The sequence below is a fragment of the Castor canadensis genome, chromosome 9 (assembly GCF_047511655.1).
Source record: "Castor canadensis chromosome 9, mCasCan1.hap1v2, whole genome shotgun sequence".
NCBI lineage: Eukaryota > Metazoa > Chordata > Mammalia > Rodentia > Castoridae > Castor > Castor canadensis.
In genome coordinates, this window is record NC_133394.1 from 114,214,398 (window position 1) to 114,235,692 (window position 21,295).

Consider the following 21,295-nt stretch of genomic DNA (forward strand, 5'->3'; position numbering starts at 1 on the left):
CAATCCAGCTACTTAGGAATAAATTACTCCACTGCCCAGGGGCCAGCCTTCCTTCCTCCATACCAGCCAAAGTGAGTGGTACTTTGGCCAGCCATGAAAAAGAAAAGAATGAGATTGATGTATTCATTTTATATTGCTTTTCACAATTGGGAGTATTTTTTTCTTTTTTGCTAAATGCTTCAATTATTTGCTTATGAAAAAATCAAAATGGGATAGAGTACAATAAAATAAAGTAGAAGTCTCCCATGATTCCAGGCATAACAACCCTTAGGAGGTTCATTGTTTCATTCATCAACTATTTATTGAATAGCTACATATGCCAAGCCCAAACACTATTTTAGGAAGTTCAAATACATCAGGAATTAGAAGAAAAGTCTTTGTCCTTCCAGTGCTGAAAGTCTACCACTGTGCTCTACTGTACAGTAGCAAGTAGTCATGTGGCCACTTACATTAATTAAAATTGAAAACAATTTAAAATTGATATACCCAGTGACACTGACCACACTTCAAGTGCTTAAGAGCTATATGCACCTATTGTATTAGGCAACATGGATGCAAAATATTTCCATCATTTTAGAAAGTCCTACTGGGTGATGATGTTCTAGAGGAATAATGACTTAACAGTTTGTAATGTTATTCTATTCTTGTATACAGGCATACATTTATATGTATGCATGTGCATATATTTATATGTATGTGTATATATATGTACATGGTCAGGTATATACTGTCTAGCATATCTACTGTACATACTGCTCAGCAACTTACTCTTGTCACTTCATCTGGCATGAGCATATTTTATTAATCAGTAAAGATCAAACAGATTCTTTATTATCCTCCTATTGATGGATATTAAATTCCAATTTTTTACTATCTTAGACAATATTACCGTGAACATCCTTGGAACTTATATCTGTATACACTTCTCTAGCCCTTTCTTGTTTGTGTGTGTGTGTGTGTGCACGCATCGCATGCGTGCATGTGTTATCTTGCTTTGTTTTTGAGACAAGGTCTCATTATGTAGCCCAGGATGGCCTGGAACTCATGCTCCTCTTGCCTCAGCCTCTTGGGTGCTGGAATAATAGGCATGTGCAACCATGCCTGCACCCAGTCCTTTTTTAAGGTAGGTTCTGTGAAGTTTCCCCAAAGTGATGACACAGTCACATACTGGTACACAACAGCACTCGTTGCACATTGACCATCTTGCTAGAGACTTTGCAGAAGTCCCTGGAGATGCATTTCTAGTTGCTACAGCTTTCAGAGCTTCCTGCTTGCATCAGCGCAGACTTTTCACAACCTACAACTCACACAGCCACAATAGCCTCCAGAAATGTGGAGCCCTGAAGCCAGAGCCAGCAATTTCCTTGAAGGGTTTTTTGTTTTGCTTTTTTTCTCCCCAGAATAATGACCTGTTTTGAATCCAGCCACATGTTATGTTTATTGACCACCTCCTGGGTGCCTGGTCCTGCACAAGGCGCCAAACACACTGCAGGCTTGAGACCTGTCTCAACTCAAGAGCTCACAATGGAACCCTTGTGGCAACCTGGGGGCAGGAGCCTTGTCCCGAACTCTGGGCACAATGTTTTCACTGGGAGGGAGGGAGGCAAACAGTCTGCCCAGGAATGAAGGCAATTTTCTGCTGCTGTGTGAAGAGAATTCAAGTGTTATCCACCTGGCCCATCTGGTTAGTTTTTTCTCTCCTTAGTGGAGCCCCAAAGGGAATTCCAACCATTTTGAATTCTTTATTTCTAAACTAATTCATCCCCCTTACTTCTGCCCCACCCTTCTCAGCTGCCAGGGTGTCTTCTGCCTCAGATCACAGAGCTGGCTCCAGGCTCCCTGTTCTTTAGCCTGCCCATCCCAGCCTCTTCCTGCAAAGGGGGAGAGCTCTGCCCCACCCAGCTGCTTCACTGAAAGTCAGCTTCCATGACATGAGTTGGACAAGAGTAACTATGACAACAGCTGTAGGCTTAAAAATGGCCCTGTCTGGAAGCAAGTGAAAGACTAGATACCCTGCATCTTTTTGATCATTCATTTTTTTGCCAAGAGTGTGGTTCATCGTAGTGATCTTTGCCAAGGAGAGCCAAGCTCAGTCTTGGGTTCAGTAAGCAGAGAACTGCATTCCGTCCTGCCTGGTCCACATCCTAACTCCTATTGGAACATGACTTGAACACACTTTGAGCCAGACTTGTAGAGAGGCAGATGTCTCTGTCAGCACTCCTGATTCCTCTGCACTTGCTCCAGGGTCCACCTTCAAGACTCCTCCTTTCCTTAGAAAGGGATTAGGAGAAGGGCACTATTTTTACCCTTCTCTGTCTTGTGACAAGTACACAGGCAGCCCTTTCTGGACAGTGTCCCATCTCGGAACCAGGCATGGCTAACCCACACAGTAATCCATGCTGCCTCCAAAAGAAAATACAAAAAGGCCATAGATGAGGGGCCTCATTTAGAAGGAGCTTAAATTTCAGGCCTAGTGATGCAGGCTTGGGTCAATGAAGATTTACAGCACCAGGTGAGAGGAACCTTAGAGTGAGGCAGAGAGTGATTTGTGTGTGTGTTGGGGGAGGGGAGAGGCAGGGGCGCACTTGATCTGACTGCTACTGGAAGAAAACTAAACTCCATTTGCTCTTCTATTCTTTTAAGAAACAAAAGGGATGAAAGAAACTTTAGGCCAATAAGCTTCTCTTCTATTCTTTCCATTTTCTCAAATCAGAAAATGATCCCAGATTATTATCCACCTCACTTTCCCCCCAAGATGGAGAGGAGAGACCCTGTTATCCCCCTGGGTTTACAGAATCTGCTCAAAACAAGCTCAGAGAAGCCAGAGCTCAAAAACATAATGGAAAAGAAACGGTTGTAAAGAAATCTTCTAAATAGCTGTGAGAACAGAAGGCTGGGGGAGGCAGACAGTAATTTGAAAGGCTTTTAAATATGCCACAATTTGAACTTCTGATTCGTGCTTTTCTACAAATGGGCATTAGCTATAGCAAGAGTTGTATAAGTAGCAGACAAACATAACTCTGAGGAAATACGCATTGTAACCTGGATAAGAAAGTATTTCCCAGGAGCATATCACAGCCTCAGATCACAGAGGCTGTGATCACAGCCAGAAATGACACCATATTATTCCCACATTCTTTACCCAATTTCATTGGCATTTCTCATCTCTTTAAAAAAAGAACAACTCCCCATGTGCAATGAGCTTTGGGTAGTGTTATTAAAGCCAGGAACCAGTCTGGGCCTGGGCTGAGATTCAGAGTAGAGCAGAAGCTGTGCCTTAATGTGGTTCTCCATGGTTCCTTCTTGGCCTGCACTTCTAGGAAGCCTTCCAGGTGGTCTTCTTGGGGGAACTCCAGAGCCTCTGATGCAGCTTAGTCATGTCAGGCCCCTCTAAAACTCCCCTACATACTCTTCTTCCCCATGCTTGTGATGGAGAACAGGGAGGGACAGTGTGAAGGGTAGCAAGGTACAGGGCTGTTTGCAGAAGTGGAACATCAGCCTTCTGGGAGGTTTGCGAGGGACCATCCATGAAAGGAGCACCTGGCCTTTCATTTCCCCCTCTCTGCCATATTGGCTTTGCACTTTAGGAATACTATTCCTGCTCAAATAGTACCAGGTTTTCCCCAATTCTAAGAAAAATAAAGAAAAGATAATATTTTCTTCCATAAGTTTTCATGCATCCTGTGTTATCATTGCTGCTGCTTCATATTTTGTGGGACCCCCCCCCAAAAAAAGTTACCAAATTTTCACATAGAAACTGCCCACTGTGCTTAAGGCATGCTTTGGAGATTCTTTCTCATGGTTTGTGTTCTTGTAGTTCAGAAGGTGAAATCAGCACTAATAAATTGTCATAGTGCTCATCTACGATGTGCAGTCTAGTTCTCAGTGCTCTGCCACCTGACAGCTTTTGAAAGCAGCCAGGTCCAGGCAGCCTCTCAAGCCAGCCTTGAGAGTCAGCAAACCATTTTGAGCTATTCAGAACCACCAGAAATGTCAATGCCCTTTGAAAGGAGACTTATTATAGCCTAAGTGGCAAATATCTAACTCAATAGAATTACTCAACAGAATAAAAACAAGCAAACTTTTGAGAAGGCTCACAGAGAACTTTGCTGTGATTGCTGGTGGGAGCAGGTGTGCCAGCTGCAAGGTTTGTGAACACAAGCTCTAGTGTAAGTGACAGTGTGGTTATTCCCAACTTGTGGTAGGTTTCACAGCTGGGAAAGGCCCCACAGTTAAAATAATATGAAAGAGATCTGGTTCAGCCATAATGACAGCCTGATAATAGAAGACTATGTATCAGATCAGAAAATACAATGCCTGCCTTCTAAAAGAAATAGCCTCCAACATTGTATGTACTTCAGTTGCTTTGATTGGTGAACTTGGGGGTCTTTTTATCCATAGTGTATTTAGATTGAATTAATAGGCAACATAATAACCAATAGTACTAATAGTACTTCCCTTACTTAACCACCTAAAACCTTAAGATAAAGAAACTGATTTCATTCAGTTACGGCCATCAGAAGAGCCACTTTTACGGGCATCTTGAGAAAGTTTCAGAAGAAGTCTAGGCTGTTCTATGTTTTGAGTTTTTTTGATGACTCAGGATTGCCTGTTTTGCTGCTTCCTTGATGCCTCTCCAGTTATTACAGACACTGGATTGGATCGGGCTCCTGGTCCCACTGCCAGCATCCTGAACAGTTCTGATTTCTGGCAACTTGATCTTGTGCCCTACCAGGCAAAGCTGCCTTTCCTTCAGGCCTCCCTACCACAGAGAGCCTCAGAGCCAGGGCTAGCTTTCTGGGCATCTACATGCAATTATGTCACATTCTCTCCATGTACAAGTCTTCCCCTGTCCACCACATGTCCCAGACCTGCCTAGTAATAATAGATTTCAGCTGTCATTTGTTCCTTTAATCAGCTATTTTTAAAAGCTGAATTTGCTGTAGGCTTAGAAAGTAGTAGAACTGGTTTTTATTATCTTTTTAAACATGAGAGCTGATACATATGAAAGATTATATGATATATATGTTGGAGAGCATAATTCCATAATAAATACCCACAAACCTACCACCCTACCCTGTTCCTTTGTTTACCCACCTCCCACCCCTCCCTATCCAGACGTATGCCCTGAAGTTTGTGTTTATCCTTCTCTTTCTCGTTAAAACAGCTTGTCACAGATGTTTGTATACCTAAACCACATGTAGCTTAGTTTTGCATGTCAAACGGACGAGCAGAGTTTATCAGCCCATTGAGGTTGCTCTTCTCCAGTAGCCTTTTTGGGAGCTCATCCACTTCCCTGTGTAGCTGCAATTGCTCAACACCAGCTGCAAGCTCTTTGTTTGAAATTTCCTGCCGAGATAGTTTATCATCTGCTCCAATGTTGCTTTATAGCGTGTTTGGTCTGATTCAACTCTTTTTTCCTATGGCCTCTCTATTTTCCCCATTCATTTATTTAAGAAATGTTTAGTGGGTGTCTTCTGTGAGTCACGCACTATCCTTGGAAGCAAGGAGCATCCAGAGTCTCTGCTCCCACTAGAGCTTGTCCTAGCCCTCCTGTCTCATTTCCTTGTTTATCACTTGAGTAGCAACTATAGGCTTCGAGTTAAGAGATTCCATGACAAGGAAGAGAGCAGGCCAAGAGGCCATGGGTTCAGCACGCACAATAGCCAGAGAGAAGACTTATAGAGGGTGGAAGTGGTCAGCCTTTGTGAGGGCCTACCTGTCTTGGGCCTTTTGTGGCCTCACTTTAATATTTCTGGCTTGGATTTTGTTAGGCTGTCTCATGCACTCATTCAAGTAAAGAGAAACCCCTGTCATTCAGATGAGTCAAGGACTTAGTAATGAAGGATGAAAGCAGTCCCAAAAGTCTAACAACCCAGAGTATGATTTTTTTTTTATATTTGACAAACTTAAGGGTCACAATAGGTCATTAAGCCTGCCTGGATAGTATAAATATGGAACCTAAAAAATATGTATATATATTTTTCATTTATAATAATAAATAATATAATTTATGTATATATTTTTTCATGTATTCTAGGATTACACACTGTAATCCTAAGAAATGTGACTGATGCCAAAACTCTGGCCACTAACGTTCTACAGCCTCCCCTTGTGTGCCCAGCAGGTCTGCTATGCCCAGGGGAGTTGTGTGTTTTCCAGAGGACCTATGTTTGTCCCCAAACCTGCTTATGGCAATTTACTTGCTACTAAATAGCAAATTTTAATTAAATGTTTTCACATACTGATGAAATATAAATTCAAAAAGAAAACTGTTTTCAGTAACAACCCCAATTGAATGCTTTTGAAAGACTCAGTAAAGATGAGTAATTTTTAAATAATGCTTTTGAATTAGGTGTCAACAAGATAACAATAAAAGATAGAAGGAAAAAACACATTAAGATCTAGAAGAATTAAAATCTCCTATAGTGCTTTGGGTATTTTTAACTTCTGGTTCCACTTTAAATGGACTACATATTATGTCAGAAATCATTCATGGTACATAATGGTTTGTTTAAAAAAATAACTCTAATCAGCAGATAATAGTCAAAGAAAAGACCTTGAAAAGGATTAGTGAATGAAAGCACACATATGTTTTCATTTAAAACATAACTTTAAAAATGTGTATTTATATGGGTGGATGGATGAATGGATACAGATATGTGTGTGAGAGAGATAAATTTTTTGTGATTCCCTTCTTTAAATGATTTTCCCAGTCCCTCGTTTGTCCCAAGCACACCTGTTTGCCTTGTTCACTTGCTAAGATCACCCACCTCGAGAGTTGCTTTATCAGTGTCACTAGAAGATTTCAAATATTGTGCCACTTGCTAAGGCTTTTTGGTTTTTATTTTGTTTAGTTTTGTTTCCAAGCATTTGTTGAGAGCCCTGAGAAAAGACTCCATTTTAAAAACTATCATTTCAAAAGAGAGAAAAGATGATGTCAGACTGCTGGATGGATGAAGGAGGTCATGACCTCCAAGTGCTTTGCCCTCTCTAGTCATGTCAGACCCTGAGCAAACCTTTTCTCTGACTGCCCCATGGAGGTAGGCACCCTGCTGCTTGGGGATTGCTGAAAGGCAGAGGGGTGCAAGCAAGAAAGTGGGGCACATGTTTCCAACTCCAGGCCAGTACAAGGATGAAGAGACCAGCTTGGACCAGATGAAAAATGGCCTCTTACCCACGCTTGAAGGTAATTCTTTGACCCTGATTTTCCCAAAAAGAGTTAGGAGTCTGAGGAGACTTTAGAACTGTGAGGAAAATAGTATCAGTAAATAGGGAGATGTTTCTGTCTTATTCCAGCCATGCCCCCTGCTCTTTAGCACAAGAGCACTTGTCCAGCTGCACAAGTGACCCACTTCATGTTTGATCTGTACAAGTGTGTGTGTGCACAGGTGTGTGTGTGTGTGTGTGTGTGTGTGCCTTAGACAAGGGCTAGTCAAGCTCCAGTTCAGACCTAAACAGCCTCCTATACAAGATAGTTTCTCTTCTTGAATGAGATCAAATTTGTGAAAACCATGTTCATATGAAAAGCTGTTTCAAGAACCAGAAAACTTCAAACCTTCTCCTGGGAGAATGAGATGGAAAAGAGCTCAGCCAACCAGAGGAAAGAGTAGCTTCATTGCAACCTTCCTCAGAGGATCACTAAGCTATTCAGTCTTCTCTCTCTGTTAGCACATTGTTGTGCTGGAGGCCATGGGTCCCTGTGGTGCTCAGGGCCATGGAAACCCTGTTCTGCCTCTGCTAAAGTAAAGGGCATTGAGTAAGTGGAGAAGGGTGAGAGGGGAATAGAGGGAGGGCAGGCATGACACAGGAGCCCTATGTAGTTACTCTAAGAAGAAACTGACCGCTGCCCAAGGGTCCCCAAACCCTCCAGAGAAAGAAATTGCAAGAGCGTGAGTCATTCCCCCAACCCCATTTGGAAGAATACGGAGGTGCCCTGGAGGTTTGGGGGCCTCCCTTATCACAAGGTAGGCAACTGAATTACACAGCCCATGCTGGGATCAGCTTCTGGCTGATTATCTGTTTAACTAAGTGGATTAAATGAGAATTGACTGGAATTGTACACTTAGAATTCCCTTATAAAACGCTGTTATCTCGTGGGCTGGCTAATGGAGCAGGCTGTCAGGGGCTTATTAGAAGAAACTGAATACAGCACCTGACAGAGCAGAGATTCAAAGGAGGCAGTGCAGCCAGCCTGGGAAACCTCACACCTTGTGTGGCCAAAAGAGAAGGGTTTGGGTCTAACTGCAACCCAGGAACATCTTCCCTAGGGACAGGCCCAGGTCTTCCCAGGAAGAAAGGCATTGGCCTCTCCCTCCATTTTAAAAGCATTTATTCCATTTAAAGGTGAACTAAGTGTCTTACTGCTTTTTTTAAGCTTGCAATCTTAACGCATGTGAAAGGCAGCAGAATGTCTTTTCCCTTTACTAGTTACTTCTCTATGGCTCAGTTCTCCATCGGCAAAATGGAAATTATAATAGTATCTACCAAGTTGGGTTTCTGTGGGCATTAAATATGCTAATATGCATAAACTTCTTGAAGAAGTTCCTGTCCTAGAGCGATTATAGGGATACCTCCTGTCACAGGAAATAGCTCATCCATCTCATAGCTTTTGCATGCACCTCCTCTCTTATCTATTGACTACAACATTCGCAGATGAGACTTTGCTGGGAGGAGCTCAGGTCTGCAATCAGAGGGACATTTTGAATCCTGGCTGTGCCAGGACAGCAATGTGTGACCTTATATCAGTCTGACTTCCAACCCATTATCTCTAAGGACTTTATGTGTGTAATTTTCATTATAGAATTTGGGTAAATGAATATAAATACCTTTCTTAGCAAAGACTGATAAAATTATTTTTAAAAAATAATTAACAGAAGCAAAGACAAAAACCACTTGATCATCTCAATAGATGCAGAAAAAGCCTTTGATAAGATCCAACATCATTTCATGATAAAAGCTCTAAGAAAACTAGGAATAGAAGGAAAGTTCCTCAACATTATAAAAGCTATATATGACAAACCTACAGCCAGCATTATACTTAACGGAGAAAAACTAAAACCATTCCCTCTAAAATCAGGAACCTGACAAGGATGCCCACTATCTCCACTCCTATTCAACATAGTACTGGAATTCCTAGCCAGAGCAATTAGGCAAGAAGAAGGAATAAAAGGAATACAAATAGGTAAAGAAACTGTCAGAATATCCCTATTTGCAGACGACATGATCCTATACCTTAAAGACCCAAAAAACTCTACTCAGAAGCTTCTAGACATCATCAATAGCTATAGCAAGGTAGCAGGATATAAAATCAACATAGAAAAATCATTAGCATTTCTATACACTAACAATGAGCAAACAGAAAAAGAATGTATGAGAACAATTCCATTTACAATAGCCTCAAAAAAAATCAAATACCTAGGTGTAAACCTAACAAAAGATGTGAAAGACCTCTACAAGGAAAACTATGCACTTCTGAAGAAAGAGATTGAGGAAGACTATAGAAAGTGGAGAGATCTCCCATGCTCATGGATTGGTAGAATCAACAGAGTAAAAATGTCGATACTCCCCAAAGTAATCTACATGTTTAATGCAATTCCCATCAAAATTTCCATGACATTCATTAAAGAGATTGAAAAATCTACTGTTAAATTTATATGGAAACACAAGAGGCCACGAATAGCCAAGGCAATACTCAGTCAAAAGAACAATGCAGGAGGTATCACAATACCTGACTTCAAACTATATTACAAAGCAACAACAATAAAAACAGCATGGTACTGGCACAAAAACAGACATGAAGACCAGTGGAACAGAATAGAGGATCCAGATATGATGCCACACAACTATGAGCAACTTATCTTTGACAAAGGAGCTAAAAATATACGATGGAGAAATAGCAGCCTCTTCAACAAAAACTGCTGGGAAAACTGGTTAGCAGTCTGCAAAAAACTGAAACTAGATCCATGTATATCACCCTATACCAAGATTAACTCAAAATGGATCAAGGATCTTAATATCAGACCCCAAACTCTTAAGTTGATACAAGAAAGAGTAGGAAATACTCTGGAGTTAGTAGGTATAGGTAAGAACTTTCTCAATGAAACCCCAGCAGCACAGCAACTAAGAGATAGCATAGATAAATGGGACCTCATAAAACTAAAAAGCTTATGTTCATCAAAAGAAATGGTCTCTAAACTGAAGAGAGCACCCACAGAGTGGGAGAAAATATTTGCCAATTATACATCAGACAAAGGACTGATAACCAGAATATACAGGGAACTTAAAAAACTAAATTCTCCCAAAACTAATGAACCAATAAAGAAATGGGCATGTGAACTAAACAGAACGTTCTCAAAAGAAGAAATTCAAATGGTCAGAAAACACATGAAAAAATGCTCACCATCTCTAGCAATAAAGGAAATGCAAATTAAAACCACACTAAGATTTCACCTCACCCCTGTTAGAATAGCCATCATCAGCAACAACAGGTGTTGGCGAGGATGCAGGGAAAAAGGAACCCTCTTACACTGTTGGTGGGAATGTAGACTAGTACAACCACTCTGGAAAAAAATTTGGAGGCTACTTAAAAAGCTGGACATCGATCTACCATTTGATCCAGCAATACCACTCTTGGGGATATACCCAAAAGACTGTTACTCCAGAGGCACCTGCACATCCATGTTTATTGCGGCACTATTCACAATAGTCAAGTTATGGAAACAGCCAAGATGCCCCAGCACTGACGAATGGATTAAGAAAATGTGGTACCTATACACAATGGAATTTTATGCAGCCATGAAGAAGAACGAAATGTTATCATTCGCTGGTAAATGGATGGAATTGGAGAACATCATTCTGAGTGAGGTTAGCCTGGCCCAAAAGACCAAAAATCGTATGTTCTCCCTCATATGTGGACATTAGATCAAGGGCAAACACAACAAGGGGATTGGACTATGAGCACATGATAAAAGCGAGAGCACACAAGGGAGAGGTGAGGATAGGTAAGACACCTAAAAAACTAGCTAGCATTTGTTGCCCTTAACGCAGAGAAACTAAAGCAGATACTTTAAAAGCAACTGAGGCCAATAGGAAAAGGGGACCAGGTACTAGAGAAAAGGTTAGATCAAAAAGAATTAACCTAGAAGGTAACACACACTCACAGGAAATCAATGTGAGTCAATGCCCTGTATAGCTATCCTTATCTCAACCAGCAAAACCCCTTGTTCCTTCCTATTATTGCTTATACTCTCTCTACAACAAAATTAGAGATAAGGGCAAAATAGTTTCTGCTGGGTATTGAGGGGGGGAGCGGGAGGGGGTGGAGTGGGTGGTAAGGGAGGGGGTGGGGGCAGGGGGGAGAAATGAACCAAGCCTTGTATGCACATATGAGTAATAAAAGAAAAATGAAAAAAAAATAAATAAATAAAATAAAAAATGCTTGAAGACTGATCAAAATGAGCCCCCTTCATCTGGTGTCCCAAAAACATATGTGTTCTAGAACACTTGCTCTGAACATAGCAGAAAAGTTGGAGAGGGTTAATGGTGTGGACAGAAGTTGCCCTTGGATAATTGGTTTGACCGGAGGATATAATTGACAGTTTTTCAGAACAGTTTTCCTTTATTTGTAAATTTTGGGTTTTTTTGTTTTCCTTCCAGCAGTTTCTCTTACAGTCTTGTTTTTCTGTTGGGTTAATTTATGTTCAACTTACCAGTAACCTATAAACACTTTCATGAAACAACCTGCTCCACAGAGCTTAACCTTTTCAATTTCACCCCTTTTGCTTAATTTCAATTTATAATCAAGTTCTATAAATAATCTTTATCTAGTACATGAGTTTATTATACTCAGTCTGATGGGTGAATATCATACTCCTTACTTTCCAAACAATTTAAATAGACCACCTTGAAACTTAGATGAATTTTTCAGTTCTATAGAAAATGAATTTTTTGAAATAAAAAGTAATAGTCTAAGCTAGGTTCCAGTGGCTCACACCTGGAATCCTAGCTACTTGGAAGGCTGAGATTGGGAGAGAGCATGTTTTGAGACCAGTCCCAGGAAATAGTTCACAATACCCCACCGCCAAAATATCCAGACCAAAATGGACTGGAGTTGTGGCTCGGACAGTAGAGTACCTGCTTTGCAACATGAAGCCCTAAGTTCAAACTCCAGTCCTACCAATAATAATAATATAATAATAATAATAATGTCTCTTAGCTGGATTGTCTTTTAGAGGAAATAAAACTTTGCATGGTGTTAGAACTAGATGTGTTTTCTTTGTCCTTGCTTTTGTGCCTTTGTTACTTGAAAAATGATACATAGCCTGAAACTTGTAGACACAAGTGATCTAATTTTTCACATAGTAAATGGCTTAATCTGAGAGTTTCAGAACAGAAGTCTCATGAATAAGGAAGAAGCCAATCCCTCCAAGGGTTTCTTCTGGTTGATTATTGTGTACAGCACAAGCTGCTGTGTCTCAATTAGAGCTGCAATGCCAAGGGCAAGCATGGTTTGGTGTCATTCATGGTGTGTCCCTGTGGATTTGAACTTTTCTTGGTTACAAACTGCTTTAAGAACAGGAGAGCCAGTTGTTGTGGTCCATGCCAGTAAACAAGGCAAAAAAGATTAGGCAGGAGAATCATGAGCTTGAGACTAGACTACACTTTTGAGCTACACTTTTGAGCTGGGGGCATGGCTCAAAAAAAGCACCTGCCTAAGCAAGCATGAGCTGAATTCAAATCCCAGTACCACCAAAAACAAACAAACAAAAAAGAATCGAGAGCAAGTTATGGACTAGCTCCTCAAAAACTACTCATTTTCTCCTTTCCAATAAAGCATGGCATTGACAGTCCATGTGAATTCCCTGAATTCCCTCCATCAAGTCTCTTTTGCTCCCGCTGTCTACAGTTCCCATTGTGTAGGGTCTACTGAACAGTGGAAGACTTCCTCTCACTTGGCTTGACCTCTTGCTATGTTTTAGGTATGGAATGTCCCCAAGATTCTTGTGCTGGTGTGGTGATATGAAACCCTTAAATAAATGAGGCCTAGTGGATGGTGATTAGGTTATTGGGGACTCTGCCCCATAGAAAAGATTGATGCTGTTATAAAAAGAACAAGAGAAAGTTGTTATAAAAAGAACAAGAGTGGCCTCTCCTCTGCTCTCTGGTGCCCTGTCTTGCTAGGTGATCTCTCACATATGCTCCCACAATGATAGTATCTGACATGTTGTGGCTAAACAGATGAGTCTACCTGATTTTGGATTTTCAACCTCCAAAATTGTGAGCTAAATAAACCTTTTTTCTTTACAAAGTAGCTAGCTTCAGGTATTTTGGATACATGAATGGATATATAAAATGTAGTATATCCATACAATAGAATATTAGTAGGAAATAAAAAGAAATGAAGTACTGATATATGCTACAACTTGGATGGACCCTAAAAACATGGTAAATGCAAGAAGCCAGTCACAAGAGGTCACATATTCTATGGTCCCAGTTACATGAATCATCCAGAATTGGTGAATCCATGGAGACAGACAGCAGATTTGTGGTTGCTAAGGGATCAGAGGAAGAGGGGAGTGACTGTTGAAGGTATAGGGTTCTTATTGGAGTGGTAAAAGATGTTCTAAAATTGATTCTGGGGAGTAATGCTTGTGCATCTCTGTGAATATATTAAAAGCTATTGGACTATATACTTTAAATGGGGAACCATATGGGATGTGAATTATATCTCAATAAAGCTCCTATCAAAAAAAAAAAAAAAAAAGAAAAAAAAAAGGAGAGGCTCCAGGTTGTTGTGTTCAAATTACTGTGTAAGTTCTGTTGTCCTGAGACAGGATTTGAGTGCAACTACTGCATTTGGAAAGGTATCCCCAAAGTACACTGAGGAAGTAGGGAAGTGAGATTAGAGAAAGAAAACCCATAGTGGGTATGTAAGTGAGTGAGTTACTGTGTGGGCAGCCTTGGCTTAGGCCTGCTGAGGCCCCTCAGAAAGGACACTAGACCTCAGAACTGTCCCCCCCAAAAATGGGAAAGTTGGCTGTTTCTGTGGGAGTGGCCTGCCTTGTACATCCAGCCTGCCCCATATACTCAGTACCTTTCATTCCTCCTGGATGATTGAAACAGCCCAGTTTGTGAACAGTCAGGGAAATACAGGGTTAAAGAAATTCCCAACTGTGTTACACTGAACTTAAGATGTCATGAGAAAATTTAAGGATTTGTTCAACGAAGAAAATATCTCTGGATTTTTCAGGCTGTGACTCTGCAATTAACCTGACATTTCCCAAATCCAAAATTGCTGTGGACGAACTTTTTGCTTCTCTTCGGGATATTGCTGGAGCAAGGAATCTCATGAAACAGTTCAAGTCTGTGTATGTTCCTGGAACTCACACCCACCAGGCAAGTGCATGGGTTCTAAAGTAACTGTCATAACTGTTAAGTCTATTGTGTTTTCAGGATTCAGAAACTATAGCAACAAGGAAAAGTTCCTTTAACCTTTGTATGATGGGGCGAGGTGGGGGGCGGAGGGATGGTTCATTTTACATGGCCTCCAAGTTCCCTTTTAGTTGAGAGTTTGGGATTCCACTGTATCTGAGGTCTCCTAATTCCTTTGAACTCCAGGCTTGAAGCAGCAGGATGAGCACTAGATTGGTGCCACCCATGCTTTGTAACTGTGAGTCTATCACAGATTTATTCTATAGTTGTAGATAAGGTCCTTCCCTTCTTAGGGACACAATTGCTATAGTACCAAATGAAGTATTGAGTTTAGATGATTCCAGAGCTAAACAATCCATAAACATTTTGAAATATCAGAATAATAAAAGAACCTAATAATACTATTGCAAGAAAAAGAGAAATTTGTGATAGGGGGAAAATTATTATTAAAATTCCCCTGTGGTTTTCCAAGTAGAGTAGGAAAACCGAAGAAGAATATTTTGATGACCATTGATAGGAAGCCAGTGTGAGAACCCAATATTCTGCGAAACTTGAAGGGGGCAAATGCATAGAAAGCTCAAAAGGAAGCTTAGGGAATGAGGAAAGGCTGGGGCCATGGAGGCTAGGGAGTCTGTGCACAAGGTAGGAGAAACGACAAAGTTTCCTGGTGGCCAAAGATGCACTTCCAGGGAAGAGCAGATGTTTCTTATGGAAAAGTTCACTAAGTTTGACAATGGGAATCCTCTGCTCCATCTCCCCCATGAAACCTCTGATAAAATCTACTCATACATTAGGGCTTCTGGGAAGGTTGAATGTGCTACTAGTGGGGACCTCCACATAGTGAGGAGTTCTGCTTCAGGGTGCTGACTCATTAAGTTTATGTAGACAAACTAATGTTCCCCATGACAACCCAACAAAACCCTTATTCTTCCTCCTACATATTGTATAGCAGCTGATTCCTGAAGAACATTTCTATACTTCACTTTTCTTTTGATTCCTATAACAAGTAAGCCAGAGAGGTATCATTCTGGGATCCAGGAAGGCCAGATGACTTGACACAGTGGTCTTTGCAGCCAACACAAAATCTCTTCCTCCACTGTAGCATGTCTCTCATGAAGGTTCTAGAAGTATTTATTGACAGTGTTGACGGTCATCCAAAACCACCAAGATACTAAAGACCATAATACTGGCATCAATAGAAACATCGATGTTTTCCATCCTCTTTTCAAAGATCTGAGAAAACAACCACCAAAAATACATTAAAAATCACTTGGATCACTAACTACATGTAGTTTCATCATTTTTTTTTAGAGTCAACCAACTGTGGTATGAACTAGTTCCAAGACATGATGGAACTGGAGGTATATGATGAAATCTAGACCAAAGAATGTCAAGAAGCACACAGCTACACTAGTTGGCAAAGACAAAATAAAGCATGAAATTAATGGGGTCTGTTCCATTTTATGAACATCATGGTGACTGATTTGTTGAACTTCACATAAACATGCATTAGCTGTAAAACTTGGGCACAATAAGGACAGCGATGAACAGCCAAGACTTTATCAGCCTGCTACCAATGCTGTCATGTCTCCAGGCCTCAGAACACTGTCCTGTGGTCATTACTTTTGGAAAATGACATTTCCCATGTTGCATATATCCCCCCTTACAGGGAGTCAGCAACATCAGCATGCTTGCCCAAAACCCTAACTCTTCAAAACCGTAAGTGAGGGAAAGTGGGGAGGTCTGAGGTAATGTATGTATGCTGCAGGGATTAATTTAATAATAATCTAAATGTATAGCTCACTGCTGCACAATCATTAAATGAATAGAATAGACCCAAGTTCACTGGGCAGGGCTGTATTTGAATACTTGTCTCAGGGTCTGTTTCTTGAACTCCAACTACAACAGAGGTTCAGGACCCATTTGTGGGGGGACTTAAAAACCTGATAAATCATTCTGTAAAGCATTATTCTACCTTGTAAAAATATAACAAAATAAAATAAGTATATATGAGTATGTGTAATAAGTCTTTCAAATTTTAGGAAAAAATTGCAATAGATAACTTGTGGGAAGTGCTGGAGAAGCACTGACTTCTTGCTTCATATTTATATAGCTAGAGAAGATGCTTTTGATAGGATTATATATCATTTTTACTTGTTTGAGTTCTCCAGAATTACAGATGTCAGTCCTGTGAGGACAGGGATTCTGATCTGTTTCATTTACTGCCATACTGTCATACAGAGGTATCTTACACCTAATAAGTGCTTACTAAGTATTTGTTAGATGCATTTTCAATGTGATGCATATATCTTTATTACAGATCAGAAGATGTATGGGATACAAAGTGAATAAATAGGAAAGTACAGGTATAACCAGAGTCAGAGCCCAGCTAAAGACAAGACTTGGCTGGATATTATGGTTTGAATCCTATGTCCCCCCAAAGTTTGTGTGTTATAGACTTGGTCCCCAGCTGATGGTACTATTAAGAGATGGTGGAAGCTTTAGAAGATAGGACACAGTTAGAGTAAACAAGTCTCTGGGAACATGCCCTTGAAAGTATATTATCTCTCTTTGCTTTCTGGCTACCACCTTGCCACAGGTCCAAAAGCAGCCAGGCTAAGCAACCATGGCCAAAACTTCTGAAACTGTTAAATAAACCTTTCTTCCCTTAATTTGATTTCCCTCAGGACTTGTCACAGCATTGGAAAGCTGACTAATACACTGGGCAACTTTCTGTCCATCTCTTCTTCAAATTTGGTCCTTAGTCCCAAAGCTTCAGGAAAAATCTGTGCTTTCTACCCACTGCCATGCCACCTCTACACACAACCTAGTTGGGATATCCCAGGCTGTCCAGGGTACCCAGGACAGCACTAGCCCTGGTCTGCCCCCAGGTTCCTGTTCCAGCTCTGCGCTGTGCTGTGCTCTGAGCTGTCTGTCATGGCTCTTGGGCCCTGTCACCCCAGGCTCCCTCCCAGTGCCCTCTCTCCAATCTATTCATGTTTCCCACTAGCACTAGAGACACCGCTTATTTCATCCTTATCCAATACTCCTTCAGGAAGATGTATTAGTAGTGGTTCAGGTGCAGAGAGTAGATATACTGCAGTCATTTGAAGAAGAATGTTATTTACTGTAAGGAATTATCAAATCTCTGGAAGAACCAGAGGAGTGGGATCTGGACTAGAAATAAGTTCCTTGTATTCCAGGAGAATTAAGACCCTGCCTTGTTGGGGGTAGAGGTAGATTGGCACCAGGAAGCTAAAGCTCTCAGCTTGAAGAACATCCACCATGTTCTTCATGGTGAGCAGAGAGGTGGCTCTGCTCTTATTTTCCACGGGTCTATGGGGTTCAGTGTGGGATTGCCCATACTGGGTAGGTGGGGAAGGGAGGGCTAGAGTGTGGATCTTATCCAAAATGGCATGTACTGTGTTCTTAATTCTTAGAAGGAGGTCAGCATGGAGGGGAACAGAAAATCTTAGAGCTGAGCATCTGTGTTCATAGCCCAGCTGTGCTTCCTATTAACCATGTGGTCTTTGACAGGTAACCTCACCTCTCTGCCTGGTTACTCCAGTGTAAGAAGGAATAACAATAGTAGCATCTCACAAAGATGCTCTAATGATTTGGTCATTTAATACCTATCCAACTCTTGGGACAGCATCTGACACATATACAGCCCTCACTAACTGAGTGTTTGAGGTAACAGCCATAGAAAAGTCAAGAGCAGAAGAGGCTCCTCTTTGTCCTCTTTTGTAGCATCCCAAGTCTTCCTTTGTCAGGATGTGGGCTACTTAGAAGAGGCAACAATTTGGGGCCAAACATCACTTTGACCTCAAAAGTTCTCTTTTGTTCCTTCTAATGTAAATAACAATAATAATAATAATAAGGCATTTTCATGGGCCCCTACAATAACATGGGCCCAAGGCACTGTACATCCTATGCCTAAACTGGCTCCATAGTCCCAGCCCCACCTGACACCAGTCTGCCCAGAACAGGAATATAGCTCACCATAAAGAGTTTTAGTGCTGGCACCAGCTTGTGTGAAAAGGCCATTTGTGTGGTGCTCCTGTTGACCTGAAGCCAAGCTCCCCAGGACCCTGTGGACAGGTCTTTATGCCCTTCAATTTCTTCTTGCATGTGTCCCCCTTGGATGGAGGCTTGGGGCTCCTTCCTCAGTGCATGGTATTAGATGCAGTGCTGTTCCTCAGCTGCAGCGTCGGGAGGTCATTAGCAGTGTCTTGGAGCAAATAGTTCACAAGGCCTTCTGATGAAATGTTGTCTGGCTCTGCCATTATGGGTTTGGTGTAAGTCTCCAGAAGCAGAGCTGCACTGGAGACAACTGCACGGATGTGCACTGTCTTGCGGGCCTCTGGCATGTTAACAGGAGCTTGTAGAGCCAGCGGTGTCTACAGAGGCTTGATTCATCTTCTGCCAGGGAAGTAGGGCTCTCGGAGCAGTCTTTAGGCCTGGCCTCTTGTCAACATGCCCCAGCTCTGACTGCCAGTTGTTCATATCCCGTTCTAATCCCTACCCCACCTCCTGATTAAATATACCTATCCTGGACTGGGAGGCCTTTTTGAAAGAACCAATATGGGACAGTACTACACTGAGGAGGGCAGTTTACTTCTAAGTCTGAAGTCTACTCCTAACTGGTGTGTAAACTCAAACGGTTTCCTTATTTTAAAAAAAAATTATTATGAATGTATATGTTATATAGTGTATATTAATTGTACAAAGGGTTTCACCACAGTATTTCCATACATGTATATATTGTACTTTGATCAGATTAACCCACTCTTTCGCTCCTTCTTTTCCTTGTCTCCTCTCTCCCCTATTTTTAACAGTTTTTAGTGGCCTTCATTATTGTATCTTCATACATAGATACAATGTATATACTGTTCACCTCCCATCATTCTCTTTCCTCTCTCCCCTCCCATCATCCCCCAATAGTCCCAATTTGCATTCATATTGGAGATACATAGGTATAGATATAGATAGATATAGATATAGATAGATATAATATTTTTAGGTCTAGATTCTGCATACGAGAGAAAACATACAATACAAACACATTCTTTACATCTGTGAACTTTGGTTTCCTCATATTGAAACTGAAGGAACCACATTCAAATTGTTTTTTAAAAAAATCTACTTCTGGATAGAAGGATGAATGAATGGATAAAAGGAAGGAAACAAAGCTGGATGGATGGGTAGGTAAATAAATGAAACATTTTTAAACCTATACACACACCATTTCCCTTAAGATGAAAGGAGAAAAAAATCAAAGTATAGCAAAAAATAAAAAATTTAAAAAGTCATGGAATAGTCAAATAAAGCTACCAGCAGTTTCGAGCAGATGGTTTTCTGTGCCATCTTGGACTGAAAAAGAACGACTACCCTGGACAAGCCTACTTTTCTTTAGAAGTTGGTGCTGAGTCACTCTGCAGGAAAGGGGACAGGCCTAGAACCTCCCCATCTTCCCCAACTTTAGCCAGCAAAGGCAGGCTCACAGCCCTCCTGAAGGAATGGGGTTGTGGCAACAATTCTGAGGTCATCTTTAAAGTACACCTAATTCCAGAAGGCGCTGGAGTTAGACCACATGTGTAATGTTTGACACTGCTGCTGTACTTGGTTCCTCAGAATCTAGTCCCAGTAATAAAAGTCTTCCAGACACAACCATACCAGATAGAGGCGTAAGAATTTTATGTTTCACATTTTGCTTAAATATGTTACTTTTTAAAGCCCAGATTATTCTGAAATGATACAATTCATCTAACGAAGGAGGAGAAGTATTTCAGATAGAAGATCAATTTTGTGTCACAGCCGTCAGGGAGTGTCTCCAGGATTCATCAGGTTTCTAGCCTCAAGAGACCATCATGATCTTCAGGGGTGCCAGCCACTTTTGCTTCTGCAAGCCCCTTGCTGCATAAATTAAAATACATATTCTGTGATTATATTTGGTGTAAAGACAAATATATTAATATTTCATATCAAAACATTCTACTTTGACCTAAAGATTCTCTTTTTCTCATCTGGCATTAAAAGATTAAGGAATTTTCATGATCCCCTAAAAGTGACATGGGCCCAAGGTACCATGCATCCTGGGTCTAACAGATAAGCTGACTTCTGTGGTGCCAGCCCCACCTGACACCAGTTTGCCCAGCACAGGACCATGGCTCACCATCAGAGGAGCATCAGGTACTTTTCTCCTTGGGATCATCCATGAAACATGAAGCAGCCTGTGTGGCCATCAGGAAGCCATTGTTTTGATCCTGACATGACAGTTTAGGAGTGAGAGTACTAGATTGACAGATTCACAACAGGTGGATGCAGGTGCCCCCCGCCCCTTGCCGGCCTGAAAACCTCATATCCTATAATGGGAACTAATTTCTCAGCCACAACTCCATGAGCACAGCTTCCAATATTCCCCCAAGGGGCATGCCCAATTATTACTCAAGAGTCATCCTACCCAGAGAAGCCCAAAAGCTTCAGATTTCTATCAAATATTTGTAGTTTTCCCAGTCTACCGCAATTTACCAAGCAGAGATCATTTCTGTCAAAAGTACTCTTTCTTTCCTGGCTGCACAGTGTGACATTCTTTCTTTATCAGGTTTCTAGGGAAACAGAGCTAGAAAGCTAACCAAAAGCCACCTTCCTATACAAAGGGTTTAAAAATCCTTTACCCACATGTGTAACTTACAAGTCCACTCCAACTTAACAGAGTGTCTGCAGCAGAGACTATGCTATGTGTGCCCCAAACTCCATTCCTTTTTCTTCCTGGGAACACAGTGAGACCACATTTCCAGACTCCCTTGCATTTAAATATGGATTTGTGACTAATTCTGGCCAATGAACTATAGGTAGAAAT

General features: G+C 41.2%; 1 protein-coding gene across 4 annotated transcripts in view; it reads left to right on the forward strand.

Annotated features, from left to right (window-relative positions):
- Positions 1-21,295, forward strand: part of Scfd2 (sec1 family domain containing 2) — a 413,685-nt gene that overhangs the window by 357,222 nt on the left and 35,168 nt on the right. For 3 of the 4 annotated variants that reach the window (XM_074042261.1, XM_074042262.1, XM_074042263.1), the window contains exon 6: positions 14,252-14,397. In XM_074042261.1, coding sequence (XP_073898362.1) covers positions 14,252-14,397 — 146 coding nt within the window. Of the gene's footprint in view, positions 1-14,251; positions 14,398-21,295 lie in introns of those variants that run through there. The other variant, XR_012435809.1, reaches the window with a different exon arrangement.